The sequence below is a fragment of the Acanthamoeba castellanii genome (assembly GCF_000313135.1).
Source record: "Acanthamoeba castellanii str. Neff unplaced genomic scaffold scf7180000084594, whole genome shotgun sequence".
NCBI classification, from domain to species: Eukaryota; Discosea; order Longamoebia; family Acanthamoebidae; genus Acanthamoeba; species Acanthamoeba castellanii.
In genome coordinates, this window is record NW_004457584.1 from 399,829 (window position 1) to 424,235 (window position 24,407).

Below are 24,407 nucleotides of genomic sequence, written 5' to 3' on the forward strand. Positions count from 1 at the left end.
GTAAGCGTGTCTTGCTAGTCATTGATGTAGAACATATATAGGGATTCGAACGGGGAGAGTTACTGATTAGGATCAGCACCGGCGGCCAGCAGGAGTTGCCACCAGCGGATGGCGGGCGGCGGGGTGCGCCACACCAACGACCACGCGTTGAATCGCGTCACCCAATGCACCCCCTTCACGGGCTACGGGGACAGCCAACACAAAACGATCATCAGCTCCATCACTACCACGACCCTCACAACACATCCCTGGGATAGGGGCGTAGTGTCACCGGTGTAGGGAAGGGTCCGCCCTTCTGGATGACGGCAAGGACGTGGAGTTCGTTGCAGAGCCGCGTGGTGTCGCGTTGGGAGCGTGCGCCCTGGTCCACCAGCAGCCGCGCCATGGCCTCCTGCCGGCACCGCACAGCTGCGAGCAGAGGCCACACCCCCTCTCCGTCCACTCCATTCACGTCCTCCCGATCTGCCCGTCGAAAATACTTTCATCAATTCTGGTCCGTCCTGGCCACGCGGGCGTTTTCTTTACACCACCGCACACGCACACCCCCCGGTGGTTGGAGCCTCACCTTGGTAGAGCTCTCGTCGCAGGAGAAAGCTGCTTGGTACTTTCTGGTGCTCTCTGCTGAAGCTGGCGCTGCTCGGGTACTCAGGTTGTGGTTGGTGTGGCCGCTGGTCCCACGCGCTTAACACCTTGTGTGCCGGAGCTAAGGGCAGTGGAGGAGAAGTGTTGGGCTGACGTGGCCAGAGACCTCGTCCCACGCCCGGAACACTCGACCTTGGCCGTGTGTGGTCGCTGCGGTTGGCTGTGGCGTGCGATCGCGCAGGGGGCGGGCCATTGTTGTTGTGTTTCTAATTTGCCGGATTATTGTTCTCCTTCGCTGGGGAATTGGTCTGTGAAACTTCGTGTGTGTGAAGTGAAAACTAACCAAAAGGAAAGAGAAAATTCATGCATACACTTGGAGGGTATTGTAGACCAACATCTATCATCTACTCAAGATTAGCACCATTGGGCTTGCCAACCAGCACTCTGCTGCACAAAATATAACTCCTGTACCTGGGTCACCACACTGCTGGCAGATGAGACAAGGCACACATTCTTCCACAGCAACCACCACCTTAACATCCACACTCTGACCCACTCTGATCTGCACACCACACTTCAACATGTCAAGCCAGCTCTTCCCACCTTCACCTCACAAGCCCTCTCTGCACTCACACTCACTCCTTCCTCTCCCTCTACACCACTACCTGCACCACATCTGCACCAGCACACCTTGTTTCTCTGCTCTGCCCTTGAGTGCACCTTCCTCCAGACATGGGCACAAGTCCAGGGCTACACAAGCAGCTGGACACCTACAAGAAGCTCTACCTCACAATCCTACACCCTGACCAAGCACAGGAAGGAGTCTGTCATTTGTAAACATGCTTTTGTTTTTGACTTCAAGTTGCTGTTAACTGTGGAATGCAGGCCTACCTGACCAAGGAAGAATCAAGAGGGCACCTTTATTCGCCTTTGTCATTTTCGCAGATATTTGGCCATGGAGACTGCCACGTAGGCTGGCTCCAAAAACAGTTAAAAAACCTAGATTATTGTTGCGCCGATTTACACCTGCGCCGAAACCTTCTCAACATGGAGGCGCTGCGCACTTTCCTTCTCGCCGAGGAGAGGCCTGACCGCGACCCCACCCTCGCCATGAAAGGTACATTTTTGTTTGTCTTGAATATATTTTTTAATAATTACTAAATTATATGATTAATCTATTTTAAATTGTTGTTGATTTATTGCGTCTTTTTCCCTGGGGCTGCAGTGGGCGGGCACGTGTTGGTGCCCACGAGGTTCAACAAGCCGAGCCACTGCGACCACTGCGGCCTCATGATTTGGGGCCTCATCGGGAAGCAGGGACTCAGCTGCACCGAGTGCCGCTACAAGTGTCACTACGAGTGCGAGGAGAAGACCACCAAGCTCTGCAAGGAGACCACCGCACACCCGCCCGTCCCCGGCCTCGCCGCTCCCGTACACACGCTCACCACCGCCTCGCCTTTCCTGAACCTCTCATTCATCGTGTGGCGTGTGCGGCGTGTGCGGCGTGTGCGGCGTGTGTGGTGTGTGTGGCGTGTGCGACGTGTGCGGTGAGCTGCAGGGAGTGCACGAGTTCGCTTCGATCGATCTGTACGCCAAGGGGCTGCTGCTGGGGGACATCCTCTACTGCAACGTGTGCCGGCGCAGCATCCTCAACGCCCTCGGCGGCCTCCAGTGCGTGGGTACTCCTCGCCTTCTTCGACTCACTTCTCTTTCTCTCTTTCTCTTTCTTAGAGCACGTCGCGTGGTCTCTTTGTCATTGTCTTAATGTGCCGCGCGTGGCGTGTTGCGTGTCGTGCGATGCATGTGTTTGTGAAAGTGTGTGGCTACTTGTCGCACTCGGACTGTAAAGACAAGGCCGACGTAAACTGCGTGATTCCGTTCCTCCCACAAACCGCCGATAAGGTCCTCCCGCCTCCACTTGTCCGGGGCACCCATCTTCCTCTTATTCACTTTAAGTTGCGCTTGTTTTGTGCGCGTGCGATGTGTGCGATGTGTGTGTGTGTGTGTGTGTTTATGTGTGTTGGGCTGATCTAGGCTGACGAGAACGACGACCTTCCTGAGACGGTGCCCCTGCCGAGTGAATTCCTGCAGGACCAGCAGAAATCGATCCCGGCACCATCCGCGAAGCCCGCCGACGACGACGAAGAAGAAGAGGAGCAAGAGGCACGTGATGGCAATGGCGAAAAAGAAAAGGAAAAGGAAAAAGAAATAGAAAAGAAGAAGAGCCGGTCGGCCAGGCGTCGGGACTCGAAGCGGAAGACGAAGGCCAAGCACGAGCGACTCGGGCGGCCGATCGACACCGGGGTCGAGGAGTGGGAGCGGAGCCCGAAGGCCGGTCCCACGGTCCTCGCAACGTGGCCCCACCACTGGGTGGAGGGCAATCTGCCCTCGAGCGCCCTCTGCATGTTCTGCGCCGAATCCATCACCTCAGGTACACGTGCGGTTTTGTGTGTGTTGTGTGTGTGTGTGTGTGTGTGTGTGACGATGTGTATGCAGTCGTGTGTGGCTGATAGCCAAACTTGTACTACAGGCAGCAAGATGTCGGGCTATCGGTGCTATTGGTGCGGCGGCATGGTACGTAGCAATGAAGTCGCAATGACCTTTGTGTGTGCGTCGTGTGCGTGTCTTAGCTAAACTATGTGTCGTGTGTGCTGTGCAGGTGCATTCGGAGTGTCGCCGGCTGAGCACCGTCTGCACGTTCGGCAAGCGCGCGGACATCATCCTTCCACCCTTCTGCATTTCTCCATACCAAGATTCCGCTCGCCCTCACATCGCTTGGAAGGTGCCCAGTGTGTGCGTGTCGTGTCGTGTCGTGTCGTGTGCGGTGCGCACATGCTGACAGTGAGGCGGTCGGAGCAGATTCACCCGGAAAAGCTGCCGGCGGTGTGCCAGCGTCCCCTGTTGGTGTTTATCAACCCGCGGTCCGGCGGGCAGCAGGGAGAGCTCATCATCCGGGGCCTCAAGTCCCTCATCAACCCCCTCCAGATATTCGATCTCCGCAACGGCGGACCCAAGCCCGGGTAACCACACACACACACACACACAAGCACACACAAGCACACGCACCACACACGGCATACACGCGCACACCACCACACGCGACAAAAGTTTAACGACGAAGATTGCGTTGCAGGCTAGAGACGTTCGGGGCGCTGGTGGAGGCCGGACGCGACTTTGCGATCCTGGGGTGCGGAGGCGACGGCACCATCGGCTGGATCTGCTCCGAGCTCGACAAGACTGGCTGGCCCGTCGAGCGGATGCCTTCCGTACTCCCCCCCCCTCTCCCTCTCCCTCCTTCGCTTCGTTCTTTTTTCTTCGTTCTTCGTTCTTCGCCTTTCGCTTTCTTTTCTCCGCTTCTCAATCGCGTGTTGGGCCGCGGCTTGCGTGTGTGCAGGTGGCCGTACTTCCACTGGGCACGGGCAACGATCTCGCGCGCTCCCTCGGCTGGGGCGGAGGGTACCACGGCTGCATCACACAAACACACCACACACACAAACACACACACACACACCGTCGCTACCACTGGCACTCACCGCACGAGCGTGTGCTGTGTGTCGCGTGACTTGCGGTGTGTGTGCGGTCTGCAGATACGACGGGGAGAGCCTGCAGGAGCTGCTGGAGGAGATCGAGCGGGCGCACACGGTGTTGCTGGACCGCTGGCGGATCACCATCACGCGCACCCATCATCGTGACGCCGACGAGAAGGAAATCGACAGCCTCGACCTCGCCGAAGAGCTCCCGGGCGAGAGCCTCCAGAAGGTCTACATCGCCAACAACTACTTCAGCGTCGGTACGCACACCGCACACGCACCTGCAAACCAAGACGCACACAGGACACACGCGACACACACCACACACCCTACACGATCTTCAACAATGACATTTTCCATGAGCAGGCATCGACGCCAAGGTGGCGCTTGAGTTTCACTTGGCTCGCGAGAGTCGCCCGGAGCGGTTCACCAGCCGCGGAGTCAACAAACTCAAGTTCGTCTCTCTACCCCCCCCCGCTCTCAAATGACCGACGCGAACGATAACTCATCCTTTTCGCTTCGTTCTTCATTCTTTCTTTCTTTCGTTCTTCATTCTTTGTCGGTGCGTGGTGGCTGCAGGTATTTCGAGCTGGGCGCGGCGGCGCTGTTCGACGGGTGCGCGGGCCTGAGCAAGAACCTCACGCTCGAGGTGGACGGGTGCGAGATTGCGATCCCGCGCTCGGTGGAGGGCGTCATCGTGACCAACCTCCCCAGCTGGGCCGGCGGCACCAACCTATGGGACCCGCCCGAGGAGGTAACCCACCAATCATCTGCTACTTCCACATTACATTATAAATTTCTATATATATTTATATATATGGCCAATAAGTGAGCTAATGTTGTGTGTCGTGCGCATCGTGTCGTGTTGTGTTGTATCGCAGGGCTCGAAGCCAATCTCGCACAGCGATCGCATGATCGAGGTGGTGGGCCTCAAGGGCGCAGCGCACTTGGGCATGATCAAGGCCAAGCAGACCCTTCTCAGCGGCGGACCCATCCAACTCGCCCAAGGCCGAGAGGTACACTCATCGTCATCATAACCTTTGTTTTTTCCAACTGTAATCATATAGTTTTTGTATTATTTATAATTGATTATTGTAATTGTTATTGTTATTGTTTTTTTCTGTTAGCTGAGTGTAACGGTGTGGGGTGCGTGTTGGCGTTCAGGTGAGCCTCACGTTGAAGGAGCAGGCGGTGCCGGTGCAGGTGGACGGAGAGCCGTGGCTGCAGCAGCCGTGCACGATCCGGATCGTGCACCACAGCCAGGTGCCCATGCTACGCCGCCGCGGCGAACCCGACTACCCCTCAGCCCCGACCGGTTCCACCTTCCTCCTCTGACGCCTTGGACCCAAACAATCATAAAACAAATCATAAGGCCTCGTTCAAAAGCCTCTTTTGCTTAAATTTACACTTTAAAATAAGATAAAATAAGATATAGATTTTATTTTATTTTATTGTATTGTATTTGAGGAGGATGGGCAACAGAGGAAGCAGGAAGCAGGGTACCCCCCACTGGTGTTTGTGAGTAAAAACAGTGCCCCCCAACTAAAGAATGAAAACGACGGGCCAGCTGCCGCTCCTCCCACCGAGTTGCGGATGCCCACGACCCCGGGCGGCCAGCTGGTGGCCAAGCTCCTCCTTATTGGCAACTCAAGTGCGGCCCCCTCCATCTTCTTTCTTCTTCCTGTTCTTCTATTCTCTTCCGCCAGGGTCCAAAAACTGTGCGTGTGCCACTGCGCATGTGCGGCACAACGACCCAGACACGAAGAAGAACGCCCTGCTGAGGCGCTTCACCGACTCTGAGTGGGCCGCCTCAACGCGCACCACCGGGTACGGACCAGTCTGTTGCTGCCACCTAAGTACCGTAACAACACCATCATCCCTCATCTCTCTCCTCTCCCCAAAAAAGCATCGATTACCAGCTTCGCACGATCGAGATCGACGACAGGACTGTCGTATGTTCCAGGGCATCATTTGGGGCGTTCATGTGCAACCAAGCAACCATGGTTGTTGTATGTTGTTGTATGTTGTTTGTGCGTTGGCTTGGCACAGAGAGTGCAAATGTGGGACACGGCCGGGCAGGAGCGATTTCGGAGCATCACCACGGCCTACTACCGCGGCGCTCACGGCCTCATGTTTGTCTTCTCCGTCTCCGGTACGCACAACGCACCCACACCAAAATATACAGACATGTTCATGTGTTCATGTGTTCTACACAAAAAAATGGCGGCAGACATGCTCTAACTCCGATCGCCTGGTCGGAGCGAGCGCAGACCGGCGGTCGTTCGACGACCTGTCCAACTGGATCAACTCTGCGACGCAGCACGGCAAGGCCCACACACCCCGACTGCTCGTCGGCGACGTGTCCTCCTCAGACGCGGGCGACCACCTGCCTCGGGTGGTGAGCCGCGAGGAGGCACTGGCCTTCGCCACCTCCGGCATGAAGTACATCGAAGGTGCGCCTCGACCGCCCTCCTCCTACGCATTCACCACCTGGGTTGATGGTGCGGCACCGCACGACAGACACACACACACACACACACACCATACACGACAAGCGCTATGTAAATTGTAACAATCAACCTGTGTGGTCGGGACGGGCTGCAGTCGACGTGGGCAAGGGCGAGGGGGTGGAGGAGGCCTTCTTCACGCTGACGCGCGATGCCGTGCGGCGATACGTGGAGGGCCTGGCCCCGACGCGGCACCTCTATGGCGGCGGCCCGGGCATGCTGCCGATGAGCCCCGCCAGCCTGGTCCACCTGTGCGTGGCCCACCTCGTCACGGCCCACCACGCCGACCCTCGAGCCCTCGAGGCCCACACCCGCCACCTGCCCGCCGAGCTCCGGGAGCGCATATCATGCGCTGTGGCTGATCCCTTGCTTTCGATCGAAAAATAAGGTATAAAATATATATATAATTATATATATATTATTCCTTATTTTTATCTGTTTTTAATACATAACTCGGGGAACATATTTACATTTGATTTTATTGTGAAATGATGGAAATTGTTCTGACTAACTACAAGTTAGTGGTGGCCAAGGCTGGTGCGCAGGGCGCTGCGCTGTTGTGTGCTGGCCCGGGAGGCGCGTAGGGAGGCGCGCGTGCGGTCGGTCTTGGCGAGCTTGAGGGTGACGAAGACCAGCGAGAGCATGAGCTCGATGAGCGCCACCACCAGCAGCTCCCACACCACCCCCGCCCCCGAGTACTCGCCCTCAGCGCCCTCGCCGCCCTGGTAGTAGGCGTCGTGCCGGCGGCTGGGACCTTGCCACCACCACACCACCGCCAGCAGCCACTGCCCGATGATGCAGGCCCACTGCAGACGCGCCACATGCCGCCTGCAAACACAACAAAGTTGTCGTGTTGCGTGAACGTTGTCAGTACATCGTGTGCGTCGTGTCGTGCGTGTGCGGTTGCGCGTCGTGCGTCAGTTGTGGTGTTCGTGTGCGTGTGCGGTTGTGCGTAGGGCGCGTTGAGGGTACCCGACGGGCAGGCACAGGAGCATGGTGCCGAGGGAGAGGGCGACCATCAGGTGGATGTACCACGACGACCACGATTGCGCCATATCCACGCACAACGCCAACTGCCCAGAAAGAGAAAAAAAATGACGTCAGATCCCACCACCGCACACGCACACGCACACGCACACGGACCTTGATGAGGAGCGTGGTGGCAAAGAGGGATTGTCGCATGAAGGCGTCGAGGTTGTCCAGGCAGAAGTTGACGGCGGGCGCCAGGAACGCCACCACGGGCGACGGCAGCCGCAGCGCATGGAGGAGCGCCGTCGCGCTCGACAGCGCCGCCGACGCCGGCGACGCTGCGGTCGAGGAGGCGTCGTCGGCGGGCATCGACGGCGAGAAGGCCGAGGGTGTCGACGAGCGGCGAGCCGGGCTGAGGGGCGGCGGCATGAGCTGCGACGAGCGGCGACGGAAGAGAGTCGAGCGATTGCCGCCGCTGGCCGAGGTGGTCGTCGTGGTCGTGGCGGCAGACGACGCTGACGCCGACGACGGCGATGAAGACGACGACGAGGCCGAGGGGATGGTGGTCTGCACGATTTGTGGCGGCAGCTCCAGCAGATGGGCCGTCGACAGCGGCGGCGGCGCCTCCGCCGGCCTGCACCCAACAAAAGAAAAGAAAAAGAATCTGTGAGAAAACGTGTGCGTGTCGTCGGGTGCGGTGGTGGTGTGATGGTGGTGGTGGGCATAGAGTACGCGGGAGGGCGCGGGGTGCCGGTGTTGTGGTGCATGACTTCAGGGATGCCCAGGATGTCGTCCACCGACGGACGCTTGGCCGGGTCGCCCTGCATCATCCACTGGATGAGCCACGTGAAGATGTGCGGCCGCGGCACCGGCGTCGACGGAAACTCGGTAATCCCCCGCGTGCTCCTGCCATCATCACCGACGTCGTGAGCGGTGAAGGGGGGGGTAAGAGAAAGAACGAAAGAGAAGAAGAAGAGAGAAAAGAGAGAAGAGAGAAGACGGAACCCGATGATTTCGCGCTCGAGGTCTTCGGTGGAGTTGACGTTGCGGAAGGGCGACTCGGAGAAGCAGAGCTCGTACAGAATCACGCCCAGCGACCACACGTCCGACTTCTCATTGTAGTCGTACAGGTACCGACCCGACGTGTCCGTGATCAACGCTGTGTGCGCACACGCGACACGCAATGACACGACACACACGATACACGACACAATAGTACGACACGGGGATGAGCGAAGTGGGTTGAGTTATTATGTATGGGGGGGATTGTACCTTCGGGAGCCATGTAGGCGATGGTGCCCGTGTTGCCGGTGCGGGGCGCGCGTTCGCCCTGGAGAAGCGACTTGACGCTGCCAAAGTCGGTGATGAGCACCCGCGTCGTCTCCTGCTGCGTCACTGCGTCCACGCACTTGTCCAGCAGCAGGTTCTGCGGCTTCAGATCACAATGAATGATGCCCCTGCACACCCACAACCCATAAGCATTGTGTGTGTGTGTGTGTGCGGTGTGCGGTGCGTGCGTGCGGTGCGTGCGTTACCGGTGGTGGAGATGGGAGAGGCCGTTGCAGATGTCGGTGAAGAAACTCCAAACGGTGGTGCTGTCCAGGAAATACGTGCGCGCTGTGGTCGTGTTGGTCTGCCCTCCCAAGCGGCCGTAAGTGCTACGTTGCGTGTGCGTGTGCGTGTGCGTGTGCGTGTGCGTGTGCGTGTGCGTGTGCCATTCGGAGGCGTACCAGGGGGTTGAGTGTGGCCCTCTTCTCAAAGCTGGCCCGCTTAGCACGCGCCCGACTTTCAGGAATCCTGATTGCCATAAGCAATTGTTACTAACAACACACGCACGACACACGACACGACACACGACACTCTTGGGCACGGACCTGTTGGGGTTGTAGAAGATGAAGTCGTGGAGGTTGCCCGCGTTGGCGTATTCGGTGAGGATGAAGAGAGTGGGGATGTTGTCCGGCCCGAAGTCGGCGGGCTTCGTCCGCTCGAGCCACGAGTGCTTGTAGGACACGATGTTGGGGTGCTGCAGCCGCTCGAGCGCTTTCACCTCCTGCAGCACCGCTACGCGCGCCCAAAAAAGAGTTATTTGCGGAATTCGACCAGGGAATGACCGCACATTCTTGAGAATCCGCCGTTCGTACCTGCGAGCCGTGGGTGGTCGTTGCCCACTGGCACCTTCTTGATGGCGTACTTGCCCAGATTCACCTCGCCCAGCACGTGGTGGCACAGATGCACGCTGCCGAACGCGCCGCGGCCCAGGCAGGCCTCCTCGTCGAAGAACTTGTGGTAGTAGCCCTGGTTGAAGGCCCGCGACCGCAGGCTCTGCGTCCGCTGTCGCCGCGCGCGAGCCTGCCGCGCGGCCTCCCCGCCGAGACTTCGCTCAAACCCGCCGCCTGAGGTGGCACGCGCATGTGTTAACATATCCACATGACACGCACCAACACGCACCAACACACACACACACACACACGATAACAAGGGGATAGGTATGAATGGTGGGGGGTTACTGCGGAGGTCGTCTTCTTCGTCGCTGCTACTGCTGAGATCGGATTCATCGGAGGAATCGGTGCGCAAGTCATCGTCGTCGCCCATCGGCGGCGGACTACCGCTACCCCTGAAGCGAGAGCAAAATGAGAAAAGCGCATCTCACGCACGCACGCATGCCACACAAGACACGCACACGCGCGCGTAGAAAAAAACACAAAGATGAGTGCGTACCCCAGGTTGATGAGCTCGAAATAGCTCGGAGAGACGTATCGCCTCGCCCCGGGCGGCGACGCTTGCACTGCTGACATAGTAAACACAAAATCGCACGCATCACACATAAGTGAGACACGTGAGGCCAGTTGCAGCGCAAGAGGTCGGCGGGGGAGTACTGCGGTGTTCGCGCGAGTCGTGGTGATGGTGGAGATAGGACGGGAGGTGCTGGCGACATAGCGGGCAACGGCCACCTGCGCCACCGGCGCTCGCCTGCGGGAAGGCGGGCGTGGCCGACGGCGATATGCCCAGCTCCACCTTTTGCCTCACCACCGGCGCCACGCCCCTGTGAGTGCCGCAACAACACACACACACACAACACAACACGTCTCCATAAGATGAGCAAGTGCGTAGTGCATTGTGTCACACAGAATACAGGCTACTGACCTGGCATCAGCAGAGAGGGAGGCGCTGGTGGTCGTGGTGGATGTAGCACTACTCCTGCTTCTGTGTATTATTGAAATATAAATAATATAATTAATTGATTTATCAATCTGTCTGCTCAATTAGAGTATAATTAACAAATTTATCTTGATTGTTGGCACAGCAGCTGCGCTGGGCGGGCGAGGGACGTACCCGACGTAGTCGATGCTGCTGCGGCGAGGCGGGGCAGGCATGGGGATGGGTCCGTGGTGTGCGGCATAGGCACGGCCGTCCAGTATGCGTAGTGTGTGGTCGTAGCGATTGTACAGCACAGTCTGCTTCTCGAAAGGGTTGTAGAGCACCACTTCCCACTGCCCGTGCCCGTCCATCTTGTTGAGGCTCAGTCTCTTCAAGACCGTTTGGCAATCGTGTTTTGTGTGCTTGCTGGTGTAGACATCCACGTCATCTCAAAAAAAATAAACATATTATAAAAACAAAGTGTGTAGAAGATGTTGTTCGTGATGATGAGTGTACACCCGATGTTGTGGGTTGCATTACTTGCTTGTTGTTGTGGTGGATGGTAGGTAGGTAGGTTGGTAGGTTGGTTGGTTTGTTTGGTTGGTTAGTTGATTGATCAGTTGCCGAGACGTCGTCGCGGCCGCGGTTGGTTGAGCGAGGTGCGGTCGTAGGAGAAGGCCGACTCGAGGAGCTCCCGCAGGTTGCGCACCACCGCGTCGCGCAGGCCGCGCAGCCGGTCCTGCTTCCAGTAGACGAACCAGAAGAGGGTGAGGATGCCACCGAACAGGGTCGCGTAGTAGTTGTAGTTGGCGGCCCGCGGTCGCCGCCCACCTGTGAGGGTCGACACGACGGTCGAGAACAAAGAAGAGCCGCTCGAGCTTCGCACTACGGGCGAGGCCGTTGGTCGCTTGGGTGAAGAAGATGACGATGAAGATGAAGATGAAGACGATGATGAAGATGAAGATGAAGGAGACGAAGAGGAAGATGAGGAGGAGGAAGATGTGTCGTTGGCGGTTCGCGCGAATAGATGTCGGTCTTGGTCTTCGTTGTCGATTCGCTCGATGCGGTCCTCCAACTCTTCTGCGGTGAGTTCGCCTTGCGCGGCGCCGGCCACGGCTGCACCCGCGTCGTCGTCTCCGTCTTCGGCGACCACGATCGCCTCAAGGGGAGCCCTCTTGACGCGCGCGGCCTCGACGTTCCGCCGCTTCATTTCGTCTTCGGCGCGGTCGATTTCCTTCTTCAGCGCCTGCGTCACGACGCGAGGATGCGCCCAAGTGAGTGGATTATGAATCATAGCGAGTGTTTGTGCGTGCGTGTGCGTGTGCGCTGGGCGTACGATGATGGCAGATGGGGCGAGAGTGGATTGCATGGAGAAGACAAAGGCGCGGGCCTCGCTGTACTGCTTCATGGGGAGGAGGATGTTGACTATGAACAGCTCCACGAGTGCGCTCTGCTGCTGTACGCTCAGCTCCACGCTCTTCTCCTTGCCCTGCGCCACGCAGCAACCACAACACGTCAGGCAAGCGCTTATTATTAATAATGATAATAGTAATAATAATAATAACCATGTTCAACAAAGTGATAAAAAATGAATAAAAGAATAAATGAATAAAGCGATGGCGCAGGCAGGAGACCTTCGCGGAGGGCTTGGGCGTGGCAAAGTACTGCCGCACGAGGTCCTTGGCCACCTGGTAGTTCTGTAGCGACACCTCCAGATTGATCCTGGCCACCATGTCAGTACCACACCGCACACACCGCACACCACCGCACAAGAAGAGGGAGTGGTACATGAGGAAGAACACTTGGTAGGGGATGGCGTGCACGTCGTGGTGGTGCGGCTGCTGGCGTTCGCCCGGCGGCTCGGTGGCGTAGAACCAGCGGACGAAGGGCGTGACCTCGCGCTGCCGCTTGAGCTCGAACAGGATCTGGATGAAGAGGATCACAAGTCGCATGGCCGCTGCCTCCTCCTCTGCATCGTGGAAACGTCGATTGCCAGGTCGGTTTGCTCTCGTGCTCTTCTTTTGGCTGTTGCTCTCCTCTTGTGTGTGCCCAGATGATGGATGATGATGATGGGCGTCGCCACCGAGTGGGCCATTTGTGTAGCGCGATTGCGAAATCGCATGCTCATTATCGTCAGATTGATCAAGCAGCGCGGCAAAACCGCTGCCATCCAATGAAGAAGATGAAGGGCGAGCAGGCGATCCACCCGCGACAGATGATGTTTTGAGGTGGGCTCCTTTCGAGGTTGATGGGAAATGGTGCGGACCCACATGAGGCGAAGAATGAAGGGGGGAGGGTCCGCGGCCGGCGAGCCACTCGAGGGTCGAGTGGCACAGCTCGTAGGCCTCCGCAAAGCGCCCCAGCAGAAACAGATTCTCTACCTCCTCTTCCACCTCGCCCATGGCTGCCATTTCTCAGATGCCGAAATCAAAAATTAGAAAAAAGCATTTTCATATTTTGCTTTTGTGTCAAATTTTAGGTATGTTCGTTTTCGCCACCGGTGTGGTTTCGTCGTTATCTCCACCCGCAGGCGACCGTTGGTTTGGTTAGTTGATGTTACAGCGCAATGCCACTCTGTTACAGACCAGCAGGCGGAGCAACTCTGGTTGGTCAAGTTTAAACTGGCTAACTACGCTGTCGCCGATAGGCTAGGGCCGAGTTCAGTCGCTGACATCTCCAAAACACCAGCTCGTATCTACAGATGGCCCAACTGGCACTCGCCCCACCCCGAAGTTCACTCAGAACGCACAGAAAGTGATCAGAAATTTTATGTCTGACCTACCAATCCCCTCCTACTCGGAGTTGCAAACTTCGTGGAACCTTATCACACCACTATATGTACCCGCACTCCTCCTCCGCTCTCACACACTCCAACTAACAATAACAAACCATCAACATCAACATCAACTGTAAAAACAGCAACAGTTATGTCCGCATCATCTTCTTCAACATCATCGGCCGATGAGCAAACTATCTACGACGCCATCGGAGGCAGCAAGGCCATGGAGCTGGCCGTCGACGTGTTCTACACGAAGGTGCTGGCCGACCAGCGCGTGCAGTCCTTCTTCGAGGGGATCAACATGGACCGCCAGCGCCGCATGCAGGTCCACTTCCTCACCTTCGCCCTGGGCGGACCCTACAAGTACAACGGCCGCGCCATGCGCCTGGCCCACCGCCGGCTGGTCGAGCGCCAGGGCCTCAACGACTCCCACTTCGACGTCATCCTCGAGCTGCTGAGCGGGACCCTTCGCGAACTGGCCGTCGACGAGCGCCACATCGAGCAGGTCGTGGCCAAGTGCGAGAGCATTCGCGACGACGTTCTCTGCCGCGAACCAGCCAAGCCGATGGAAGACGAGCCGAAGACGATGGAAGTGGAGGAGAAGGAGGTGAAGTGGGAAAGAGTGGCTGGGCTTGTCGTGGTCGCGGCGGCCTTGCTTGTCTATCTTCTTCTGGCATCTTCTCAATAACATATGATTAATCAACATGACCAATCCATACCTCCGTGTATTGTTCTACACTTCTCTACACGTCCCCACACTTGGCTTTCTCATGAGGAGGTGTCGAATCGTTGAAACATGGCGTCGCTGCGCATGATGTACTTGACGCCCGACTCGAGGCGCTCGCCCTCGTGGTAGATGTTGTGCTGAAAGACCAGCGCCATGCCCGCCACGGGCTGCACCCGGTCCTTCGTCCCCTCGAGAAAGACCGTGGCGCCGCCCTCAAAGCCGCCGTTCAGGTAAAGCATCACCGTGAGGTGGCTCTTGTCGTCTTCGCTCGCACGGAAGCAGCCGTCGAAGTGAGACGAGAAGTGTTGCCCTGGCGTGTATCTGTACACCGCACACACCACACACGGTGAGTGTGTGACACAACACGACACACGACGACACACGACACATGATGGCACCTGCAGAACCGCCAGCGCTCGTTGAGGCCGTAGGGGCGCCACACGGCCCGGGTCTCGGCGAGGTCGGGCACGAAGGGCGAGAGTCGGCGCCAGAGCTCGTTGGTGAGGCCGCGGTCGGGGTCGTCGACGATGACCCGCGTGTTGCTGCGGTACGAGGGGGAGTACCCGGGCAGGGGCCGGTAGCCCATCTTCTCGGTCTTGTCGATGAGGTGCTGGCACTCCTCGGGGGTGAGGACGTTGTAGAGGATGAACGCCACCTTGCCCTCCATGTCCAAATCTACTTTCTTGACTTCTTCCCTTTTCGCATCTCCATCAAGAGCCTCTTCTGCCTCTGCATGCCTCCACCATTCGGGGCTTGGAACGTGCACATTCATCTCAATCAAGATTGGAAGAGAATCGTCAAAGAACGGTTCACTTCCCTTTGTTTCCGTGTTTTTTTATGTAAAATCTTCAGAGAACAAAAGATGGATGCGTTACCGGGTTGAAGCTGCAGAGTGGAGGAACGAACCGGGGCTAGGAAGGACGCCGTGATGGTGATGGCAGAGTAGGTTCGCTCGAGGTGGGAGGGTAGGACAGGGAGACGAAGGCCGGCTGTAGCGGGTTGAGCCCCGATGGCGCCACGCCGCCCGCAGCAGCGGGGGTGGTGTTGTTGTCCGCCTGCAACTTCGCCTTCTTCGATCGCTTCTTCTTCTTCTTGGCCGACACGATGATGGGCTCGGAGAAGAGCGGCGGCAGGGCGCTGAACTGCTTGCGCCCGCGGAGCATGACCACGAACGGCCGCCGACCATAGTACGAGTTCTTGCGGATCTTGATGAAGACGATGAGCATCCCCTTGCGCTTGTCCATCAGCAGCTGTCGCATCGAGTAGTCGCGGTCGCTCAGCACCATCCCATTCTGCTCCACCACGCTCACCTCGATCGGCAGCAGCTCCAGCAGCTCCGACGCTCCGCCGAAGCCGCCGTCAGTGCTGCCGTCCGCACCCGTCACCGCCTGGATCGTCGTCATCGAGTCGGCCGCCGAAGTCATCACCATCGTTGCCGCCGCCGCCGTCGTCGGCGGTGCTCGGGCGGAGCGTGATCGCTCGTCGGGCAGGTCGTGCAAGCTGTCGAGGAGCTGGTTGGCCACCAATATGGTGCAGCTGAACTCCTTGTTCTGGAAGACCTTGGCCGGCGGCTGTTCGCTGAACTGCATGTCTGACGTCGGCCCGCCGGCGCCCAGAGATGCGCCCGGCGCCGCGACCGGAGGTGACGACGGCTCGACGGGGGAGACGGTGGTGGTCGAGGCCGGAGTCGAAGCCGGCTGGGAGAGTGACGACGATGATGACGACGCCGACATCGTTGTAGAGCTCTCGTACGTCGTCGAAGGAAGAGAAGAGGAGGAAGACGAAGACGAAGACGAAGAAGAGGAGCCGGAGATGAAGTGTGATAGTTGTGCTGTTTTACATTCGGTGAAGCCGGACGCGAGCGCGGGCGGCTGCATGGTGGCTGCCCGCGAGGAGGCGGTGCTGTCGGTCATGCTCGCCATCGGTGCCGAGTAGAGTGCGGTTGTGGGCTGCGGCTGTGCGAACGTGACACCTCCCCTACGCTGAATCGTTGGCGACGAGGCCGGCGACGACATCCCGGCCGGCGGCAGGTGCGACGATGAAGAAGACGAAGACGAAGCAGAACTGTTGAAGTTCTGGTGGTGGTGGTGGCTGTTGTGTTGGTCGTTGTGAACCGCCATGGCGGCGTAGTCCCGGCGCTCGTAGTCGACCATGACGGTTGCATTGTGACGAAGCATGGAGCCAACGGTGTAGGACGGCGGGAGGTCGACGCTGAACTCGTCCTGGAGCTTGTAGACCGAGATCTGCGACCGGTAGAGCTCGGCCACCTGCTGCTCGACCATCGTCACCAGACGGGCCACCTTGCTTCGCGGATCGACGAACACGTAGAACACGCCCAGCGACGGCACGCGCACGCTCAGCCGGAACTGGTTCACCCCCTCCGACGGATGCTGCCCTTGACCGCCGCCACCGCTGCGGATCGGTGACCTGCTTCGGCGCTGCTGCTGCTGGTGGTGCTGCTGGTGCTGGTGCTGCTGGTGCTGGCCTTGTTGACGGCTGCCGCCGCCACCTGATGGCGCTTGGAACGGCGACGGCTCACCGCCGGCCTTCCCACAGTGGTGCGGCGAGGCCGACGACGAGGTGGTGATGATGGAGCCCGGCGTGCCGCCGCTGACGTTGTGTAGAAGGTCGAGCAGGTGGTGCGCGTGCGAGTTCGTGTGTAGGAGGGAAAACTGCGGGGTGGGCGCGGTTGATGAAGAGGCCGAGGTAGATGAGGATGAGGATGATGGTGGCGTAGAGGACGAGAATGATGTCGTGGTCGGCGTAGATGTGGCGGCGCTGCCGGTTGAAGAAGACGAAGGCGAGGGGTGGTAGGAGTGCGTAGGGGTCATCATGTGATCCAGCCCAGCCAGTAGCGGCTCATCGGGAGGGGGGCACGGCGGCGGGGCTCGACGCTTCGTTGTAGCGGGTGGCGATGACGGCGGCTGCTGGCAGAGCGGCAGGTCGTCGTAGCCGTCAAAGGGGAGGAAGTGGTGGTCGCCTTCGTCGTCGTCGTTGTAGAACGAGAGAGGCGACGACTCTGTGGTCGTTCGAGAGAGACACATCTTCGTGAGCTTATGAGAACGTGTAGAACAAGAAAGAAAGAATAAAAGTTGTAGAGGAAAGTTGAAGTACACAAATGACAACAGACAGAAGAGAAAACGGTAGAGACATGAAAAGACAGATCTCAGAAGGAGAAGGAGAAGGAGGTCCGAACCATTCAACGGCGATGACGCCGCGGTGCCAGGTTCCGGGCACCCGGGAGCGGGGAGTGGAGAAGAAGGTGGTGGTAATCTGCCCTTCGACCAAGATCTACGTCGCCCAGTGAGATGTCGCGCAGTAACTCGGTGTAGAGGCGCTCGTCTTCGTCTTCCTCCTGGTCGCCACTGCTGCTGTTGAAGAGATGGGCGGCAGCTGCGAGTTGTTGGGCTGAAGAAGAAGAAGAAGGGGGCGCTGTGATGAAGGCTCGCAGGTGGCCTGGGGCCAAGGAGGCAGCTGTGTAGGAGGGATGGGAAGAAGTAGAAGGAGTCGAAGTAGAAGAAGAAGAAGCTGAGGCCAGGGAGGTGAGTAGGCCTGCCAGCACTGTGGTGGGCGAGGACGACTGCGAGGCTGCCTTCACCAACGTCCAGAGCTCCTCCTCGCTCAGCTGTCCCAACGCACGACCAGAAGAAGAAGTAGAAGAAGATGGTGATGGTGGTGGCAACTGGGGCACGAAGGTGGACGTCATGTCGTCTCTTCGATGACCAGGAGGCGAGCGTGTTCTCACGGGGGGGAAGACGGAAGACGTGGGTGGTGCGAGAAGGCGAAGATGGAAGACTCACCCGTGTCGAGTCCCGGCGACAGCGAACTCTGAAAGTCCCCCAACGCGCCCACATGTTCCCTGCCACCTTCTTTCGCAGAGGGACACGGGACTTATGTTCCCTGTCACCGCGGCGGTATCCCTGGTTAAATCCCGCAGCGCACCTGAGCGACGTGCGGAATGCCAACAATGTGTTGCTGGCTACGCGGCACATAGTTGGCATTCCGGAGATCACACGGAAACACGGTAAGCCAAAAGGTGTGCTTGGGCAGTTCGCCCTGCACAACGCCCGGCCGGGCAAGCCCAGGCTCCCACGTCTTTCAAATTGATTGGTGAGCTTGGTTATTGGTGGGTTCATTCATTCTCAACACAATCACTGTGTGAGTGCTGTGTCGCCACCTTCTTCTCGTTCTCGTTCTGGGTGGTGGTGGTGGTGTACCGAAACTTCTACAATCAGGTGAGGTACTTTCGGCCCAGCTGTTTCACCCTCTTCTGGAATACCTGCGATGTGATCGGTGTGTCCGCCTTGTAGAAGGGGTTCAGCAGCACCTGGAGAGCGCCACCACACGATGATGGTAGTCGGCGCGTGTGCGTGTGCGGTACGTGTGCGTGTGCATGTCGTATACGTGTGCGGTCAGTATAACGAGCGAAGGTGAAAAGGCGTTCGTGATGTGAATACCTTGATGTAGAGTTCATGCACCTCCTGGAAGAAGTATTTGATTCCATCTTCGTTCTTGGTGTTGTGCAGCACCATGAAGCGCTCGTCTGATGAACATAGAGAAAGAGGGATACCACCCTGAGCGTCACGCCATCGAACACGCGTTCGCGCGCACACACGGAGATGGCACACGTCCACACACACGACGGGTCACACGGCAAGGGCGAGCGTACGGCCAGCGGTGACGAAGGCCGAGATGAAGTATTTGTCGTTGTACTTGTCCACCACCTTGAGGTACCTGCACGTTGCCATGCCCGTCCCATCAGCCGCTGCAAGCTGGACGTAGAAGTGGAGGTGGGAAGGCGTACATCTGGGGGTTCTTCCAGACATGCTCTTCCACCAGGTCGAGTGCAGCGTGGATCACGAACTGGGCCTCGGGCTGCTGCGACACCTCCTTCTGCTCGCACATCGACAAATCTGAGCGTTGCCATTTATTACATTTGATTATATTTATTTGATTTGATAATGAATTGATATAAAATCTGCGTACCTTGGGGCCAGCAAATTCTATCTCGAAGAGGGGGTTATCTCGTTTGCCCACGATGATGAACGAGTAATAGTACCCCGCCCCGCCAACCAGAGACATCGTCATGTTGCCTCGCTACTGGTTTTTTGTTTGTTTGTTTATCTATTTATTTATTTCTTTATCATTTTCTAGAAGGTCAAAGAATTAAAATACCGCAGAGGTGACGTCACGGTAGAAGTACAAGATGAAGCTCTTTGCTGTGCTGGCCACGTTGGCCCTGGCGGCCATGGTGGGTCTTGCGATTGCGGGTGAGGACGGTGTGGTGGAGGAGGATTTCCACTTGCGCCCTGGCGTCGAGGAGCAGCATGTCCGCATTGTTTCGGTGCCTGCTCCCTCATCTTTTGTGCTGCCTGTTGCTCTGACCCACTTGCATGCCCTTTCAACTGGCACCTCACCGTCTTTCATTCGCCACTACTTTCGATTTCATCTTGAAGATTTGTGGCGCTACTCGATTTTTCGGACGCTAACGGAGAGTACTGGGCACTGGTGGGCTGCTCAGGAGGAGGCTGGAGTTGCGTGCACGTTCACCTACAAGTGCAGCGGAGGCACGGGCGAGAACTGGAAGGTGAGAATCGCGCCCGTCGAGGCAAACACCTACGTGTGCACTGTGGGACGGCCCAACCCGCCCTCCTATCTCCTCATGAGCCAGTTCCTCCTCGCCCTCGAACCCGCCGGCACCGGCGCTAGCGTCAAGCTCACCTCTGCCGATCTCCATGTACATTCTTCCCTCATGATGTGTACCATGCCAAGCACTCACGTCCGGCCATGCGCCGTTATGTTGTCGCGCATGCACCACGTTGTGTGTCGTGTGTGTCTTATCGTCGTTGTGTGTGTGGTGTGTGTGGTGTGTGGTGTGATGTGTGCCGATGCAGGGTGGCGGTAAGATGGTGCCAAGCGGCCAGTACGTCGTAGATGCAGAGCTTGCCCAGGGTATGCACCACTCTGAGTCTCATACGCCGATGTGTGGAAGGCCACGCCGGATCCCTGCTAACTCGGTGCCTTCGCACTCTCAGTGCGACCATCCGAGTCGTGGGGCGGCTCTCTTGAGCAGCTCACCGCCGTGGTGGAGGTAACGAAGAAGCCCGCGGAGAAGAAAAAGAAGAAGGGAGGCAACAAGAAGAAGGCCACCACCAAGAAGGACAACACCCACAGGGAGGAGCTGTGAGGGCCTGCCGATCGGTAGCCAATAAATTTATGATAATAAAATATTAATTCGTTGGCCCCGCCAATCCTCCGAGGGGTGCAATTTGGGCGACACCGACGAAGACGAAGACAACCATCGGCACCCGCAACAACAACGATCCCCGACACCAAGGAAAGGAGGAGAGGAGAGAAGGGCAGAAGAAACACGGCGAGGAAGCGAGGGGAGATTTGATTTCGTGACGTCGAAACCAAATCGTTGTATAATACCATCCTGAAGAGAAGAGAGAAAGTCAAAAAAGAACGAAGCGAAGGAGATGCCGCGACGAGGAAAGAAGAAGGACCTGCCCCTCCACAAGATCATCGTGGTCGGTGCGGGAGGCGTCGGCAAATCCGCCCTGACCCTCCAGTTCATGTATGGGGACTTTGTGGAAGAGTACGTATCGCGAATTCTCATTCTCGACATCACCTGTTTTCTGATTTTCCTTGCGCTTTGATTAATTCTCTTCATTGTTGTCTACTTTGTAAAGATATGATCNNNNCTCGGCCGACTCCTACCGGTACGTCGTGCCACCCACAACAACCAGCCGCCTTCTCGTGAAACTCCAATTTACGCATTCCTTTCTCATGTGCGTACAACAGAAAAAAGATCACAGTCGATGGCGAAGAGATGCAGCTTGACATTCTCGACACCGCCGGCCAGGAGGAATACGCCGGTACCCCCTTGGCCCGCTTCCCCCTCGCCTCCATCTCTCCTGAATCTCATCTCTCTCTCTCTCCCATCTTGATTGTTCTACTCACACCGCAACGCCACTCCGCTACAGCGATGAGGGACAACTACTATCGCACGGGGGAGGGCTTCCTGTGCGTGTACTCTATCACCATCGAGGACAGCTACAGACTACTCACCAACTTCCACGAGCAAATCCTGCGAGTCACCGAAAACGACGGCGTACGAGGCCACGTTCTCAGCCTTTCGCTCGCTCGCTGGGGTCGCGATCGCTCATCCGTGGCGTGTGCGGTGTGCTGTGTGCTTTCGTGTTGTGCGTGTGCGGTGGTTTGTTGTCACACAAACACAGATCCCGTTCGTGGTGGCGGGCAATAAGGCCGATCTCGAGGACAAGAGGCAGGTGACCAAGCAGCAGGGCCAAGAGCTCGCCCAGAAGTTCAACGCGCCCTTCCTCGAGGTACCCCTCTCCTGCTTTCCCCTCTTCGGCCACTGCAGGACCCATCGGCGCGTGAGGCATGTGGCGCTGGCTGACAATCCTCTTCCGCGATTCAGACGTCGGCGAAGAAGAACACCAACGTGACGGAGGCCTTCTTCGAGCTGGTGAGGAGGATCAAGGCCTGCAAGAGCGTGGGCAATGAGGAGGGCAAGAAGTGCATCCTCCAGTAGTAGAAGAAGAAGCCCTGATCCCCGCGGGGACAAGTCGACCAGCAGCACCACCTCTTCTCCCTCCCTCTTCCACCCTTTTCTTTCTTTGCTTTTTTTTGTATTGCCCACCGGCACCGCGCCTGTCTTGTTGATATATTCCTTCTCTTTCGCTCTTTCTCTTTCCACCCCCCCTGTCTTCTTCAGCTGGCGTAGTGTGGCCCGTGCCAGATGACATGGTCATGCACAACTCTCCGTGGGTCCCAACTGTGCGTTCCGTTTTTTCCCCGTGGGTAGAAATAGACCGAACACAGCCTCAACTGGTTGGGTGATGTTCTTTTGACGATTCGTGTCGTGTGCGGCCCGAAGCCGTAACGCACACGCGTGTAAGAGGGCGGACCGACCGGGCATGACTCATCAAATTCCCCATTTTTTCCCACCACCGACACCCGGCCCACGGAGTTGAAAAGGCCGGCCGCCACGCATAAGTAGCGGAGGGCGGCCGGCCGTCGGTTTTTTCTTTGTCCGTTCTTTACCAGGCCCGCGTTCACACAGCCACTACTTCCTCCTTCATCTCCTGACATCATGCAGACCCAAACTCAGACCCAGCCCGCTGGCAATGCCTTCCAGTACGAAATCAGGGACATCAGCCTTGCTGAGTTCGGTCGCAAGGAGATCAACCTCGCTGAGCACGAGATGCCCGGTCTCATGCAGACGCGCGAGAAGTACGGCGCTGAGCAGCCCCTCAAGGGAGTCAGGCTCGCCGGTTCGCTCCACATGACCATCCAGACCGCCGTCCTCATCGAGACCCTCCAGGCCCTCGGTGCCAACGTCCGTTGGTGCTCGTGCAACATCTTCTCGACCCAGGACCACGCCGCCGCCGCCATCGTGGCCGCCGGTACCCCCGTCTTCGCCTGGAAGGGTGAGACCCTCGAGGAGTACTGGGAGTGCACCTGGAAGACCCTCCTCTTCCCCGACGACATGGGTCCCCAGCTCATCGTCGACGATGGTGGTGATGGTACGCAGCCAAGCCCTCTTTCTACGTATTTGTACTTTCTGATTGAGATTTTCCTCTTCAGCCACCCTCATGGTCCACCGCGGTTTCTACGCTGAGGACAACCCCTCCATTCTTGATGACGACGAGGGTTCTGAGGAGCTCGCCATCGTCAACAAGCTCCTGAAGCGCATCCAGAAGGAGAAGGTACGAAATCGGAAAACATATTCGTTTCTACTTCCAATTTTGTAACGCGTTCTGAAAATTAACCTTTGCTGTCTACTCCGCAGCCCGGTTACTGGCACAAGATCGTCCCCGAGCTCAAGGGTGTCTCGGAGGAGACCACCACCGGTGTCCACCGTCTCTACGAGATGATGAAGGAGGGCAAGCTCCTTTTCCCCGCCCTCAACGTCAACGACTCCGTGACCAAGTCCAAGTTCGACAACGTCTACGGTTGCCGTCACTCGCTCGTCGACGCCATCATGCGCGCCACCGACGTGATGCTCTCCGGCAAGGTACGAAAATTAAATTACCAATTTTTCCGATTCTCGTTATTTTTCATTTGCTGGCAAAATGACGACACCTAGTCGATAGAAGCGCGATGCATAGCATTCCCATGTTTGTTAAATGTCATAGTTACACTGATTGGTTGCCAAATTTATTTACAATCTCGGTTGACCTACAACTGCGGTGCGAACAAGCTGCTAATGGTCTCTCTCCCCTCTTTGTTGCACCTCAGGTCGCCTGCGTGCTCGGCTACGGTGACGTCGGCAAGGGTTCCGCTGAGTCCCTCAAGGGCCAGGGTGCTCGCGTCGTCGTGACTGAGGTCGATCCCATCTGCGCCCTCCAGGCCTGCATGGCTGGCTATGAGGTGGTCCGCATTGAGGACGTGCTCGACAAGGCCGAGATCTTCGTCACCACCACCGGCAACTGCGATATCATCCGCATTGAGCACATGGAGAAGATGCGCCACAACGCCATCGTGTGCAACATCGGTCACTTCGACAATGAGATCCAGGTGAAGGCCCTCAAGGAGTTCCCCGGTATCAAGAGGATCGAGATCAAGCCTCAGGTCGACCAGTTCGTCTTCCCCGACGGCCATGCCATCGTCCTCCTCGCTGAGGGTACGCTCGCTCTCACCCATCCTCGCCACTCATTATTGAGTTCACTCCGTCTTCGTTTACGACCACTATGATGCCTTAACGATGATTCACATGACTACTTCGTGATTCCAAATTTCCATTACCTGAGTTCTATCACACTCGATTCTCCCTCCTCACTGCCTCGTGGCCTTGTCGCTCACCCTTCACCCGTTCTCTTGTGCACTTCAGGCCGCCTCGTCAACTTGGGCTGCGCCACCGGCCACCCTTCGTTCGTGATGTCGAACTCGTTCACCAACCAGACCCTTGCTCAGATCTCCCTCTGGAAGGAGAAGTACGAGCTGGGCGTGTACACGCTCCCCAAGAAGCTCGACGAGGAAGTCGCTCGCCTCCACCTCGAGAAGCTCGGCGCCAAGCTCACCGTCCTCACCGACAAGCAGGCCAAGTACCTCGGCATCGCCAAGGACGGACCCTACAAGCCCGACCACTACCGCTACTAAGCGTCCCCCACTTCTTACGGCCTGTAAAGATCGGACATCACCAGCCG

General features: G+C 57.6%; 11 protein-coding genes across 11 annotated transcripts; 6 read left to right on the top strand and 5 right to left on the bottom strand.

Moving 5' to 3' along the window:
- Positions 1-1,629: 1,629 nt before the first annotated feature.
- ACA1_054100 (diacylglycerol kinase, putative) lies at positions 1,630-5,447 on the top strand (the record flags this gene model as incomplete). Its single annotated transcript, XM_004344018.1, has 14 exons — positions 1,630-1,699; positions 1,808-2,013; positions 2,141-2,261; positions 2,432-2,484; positions 2,617-3,013; positions 3,113-3,156; positions 3,242-3,364; positions 3,442-3,602; positions 3,716-3,848; positions 4,192-4,372; positions 4,479-4,566; positions 4,692-4,866; positions 4,994-5,128; positions 5,277-5,447. The coding sequence occupies 14 exons, from the start codon at positions 1,630-1,632 to the stop codon at positions 5,445-5,447; spliced, it is 2,058 nt and encodes a 685-aa protein (XP_004344068.1).
- A 258-nt stretch (positions 5,448-5,705) lies between these two features.
- Positions 5,706-7,006, top strand: ACA1_054110 (Ras subfamily protein; the record flags this gene model as incomplete). The annotated part of the gene is made up of 6 exons (XM_004344019.1): positions 5,706-5,763; positions 5,819-5,939; positions 6,019-6,064; positions 6,162-6,264; positions 6,383-6,565; positions 6,717-7,006. 6 exons carry the CDS (start codon positions 5,706-5,708, stop codon positions 7,004-7,006), a joined length of 801 nt encoding a protein of 266 aa, XP_004344069.1.
- Positions 7,007-7,137: 131 nt separating this feature from the next.
- ACA1_054120 (protein kinase domain containing protein) lies at positions 7,138-11,097 on the bottom strand (the record flags this gene model as incomplete). Its single annotated transcript, XM_004344020.1, has 14 exons — positions 7,138-7,447; positions 7,592-7,692; positions 7,757-8,222; positions 8,321-8,494; positions 8,594-8,747; positions 8,861-9,045; positions 9,124-9,221; positions 9,319-9,385; positions 9,463-9,649; positions 9,730-9,981; positions 10,096-10,202; positions 10,307-10,373; positions 10,540-10,631; positions 10,922-11,097. 14 exons carry the CDS (start codon positions 11,095-11,097, stop codon positions 7,138-7,140), a joined length of 2,436 nt encoding a protein of 811 aa, XP_004344070.1.
- A 245-nt stretch (positions 11,098-11,342) lies between these two features.
- ACA1_054130 (Peroxin 26 (Pex26), putative) lies at positions 11,343-12,678 on the bottom strand (the record flags this gene model as incomplete). Its single annotated transcript, XM_004344021.1, has 5 exons — positions 11,343-11,557; positions 11,849-11,972; positions 12,063-12,215; positions 12,361-12,448; positions 12,515-12,678. The coding sequence occupies 5 exons, from the start codon at positions 12,676-12,678 to the stop codon at positions 11,343-11,345; spliced, it is 744 nt and encodes a 247-aa protein (XP_004344071.1).
- Positions 12,679-13,653: 975 nt separating this feature from the next.
- On the top strand, positions 13,654-14,193 carry ACA1_054140 (protozoan/cyanobacterial globin family subfamily protein; the record flags this gene model as incomplete). The annotated part of the gene is made up of 2 exons (XM_004344022.1): positions 13,654-13,779; positions 13,831-14,193. 2 exons carry the CDS (start codon positions 13,654-13,656, stop codon positions 14,191-14,193), a joined length of 489 nt encoding a protein of 162 aa, XP_004344072.1.
- Positions 14,194-14,273: 80 nt separating this feature from the next.
- ACA1_054150 (prolyl 4hydroxylase, alpha subunit) lies at positions 14,274-15,004 on the bottom strand (the record flags this gene model as incomplete). Its single annotated transcript, XM_004344023.1, has 2 exons — positions 14,274-14,553; positions 14,631-15,004. 2 exons carry the CDS (start codon positions 15,002-15,004, stop codon positions 14,274-14,276), a joined length of 654 nt encoding a protein of 217 aa, XP_004344073.1.
- Positions 15,005-15,143: 139 nt separating this feature from the next.
- ACA1_054160 (uncharacterized protein) lies at positions 15,144-17,276 on the bottom strand (the record flags this gene model as incomplete). Its single annotated transcript, XM_004344024.1, has 1 exon — positions 15,144-17,276. The coding sequence occupies one exon, from the start codon at positions 17,274-17,276 to the stop codon at positions 15,144-15,146; it is 2,133 nt and encodes a 710-aa protein (XP_004344074.1).
- Positions 17,277-18,463: 1,187 nt separating this feature from the next.
- Positions 18,464-19,320, bottom strand: ACA1_054170 (MIP2A, putative; the record flags this gene model as incomplete). Its single annotated transcript, XM_004344025.1, has 5 exons — positions 18,464-18,559; positions 18,690-18,775; positions 18,902-18,966; positions 19,037-19,125; positions 19,219-19,320. The coding sequence occupies 5 exons, from the start codon at positions 19,318-19,320 to the stop codon at positions 18,464-18,466; spliced, it is 438 nt and encodes a 145-aa protein (XP_004344075.1).
- Positions 19,321-19,438: 118 nt separating this feature from the next.
- On the top strand, positions 19,439-20,419 carry ACA1_054180 (uncharacterized protein; the record flags this gene model as incomplete). Its single annotated transcript, XM_004344026.1, has 4 exons — positions 19,439-19,576; positions 19,754-19,969; positions 20,127-20,184; positions 20,268-20,419. 4 exons carry the CDS (start codon positions 19,439-19,441, stop codon positions 20,417-20,419), a joined length of 564 nt encoding a protein of 187 aa, XP_004344076.1.
- Positions 20,420-20,711: 292 nt separating this feature from the next.
- ACA1_054190 (Rasrelated protein ralB-B, putative) lies at positions 20,712-21,790 on the top strand (the record flags this gene model as incomplete). The annotated part of the gene is made up of 5 exons (XM_004344027.1): positions 20,712-20,830; positions 21,037-21,110; positions 21,219-21,346; positions 21,474-21,581; positions 21,677-21,790. 5 exons carry the CDS (start codon positions 20,712-20,714, stop codon positions 21,788-21,790), a joined length of 543 nt encoding a protein of 180 aa, XP_004344077.1.
- Positions 21,791-22,351: 561 nt separating this feature from the next.
- ACA1_054200 (Sadenosyl-L-homocysteine hydrolase, putative) lies at positions 22,352-24,360 on the top strand (the record flags this gene model as incomplete). Its single annotated transcript, XM_004344028.1, has 5 exons — positions 22,352-22,784; positions 22,846-22,967; positions 23,051-23,275; positions 23,500-23,884; positions 24,092-24,360. The coding sequence occupies 5 exons, from the start codon at positions 22,352-22,354 to the stop codon at positions 24,358-24,360; spliced, it is 1,434 nt and encodes a 477-aa protein (XP_004344078.1).
- Between the last annotated feature and the right edge of the window lie 47 nt (positions 24,361-24,407).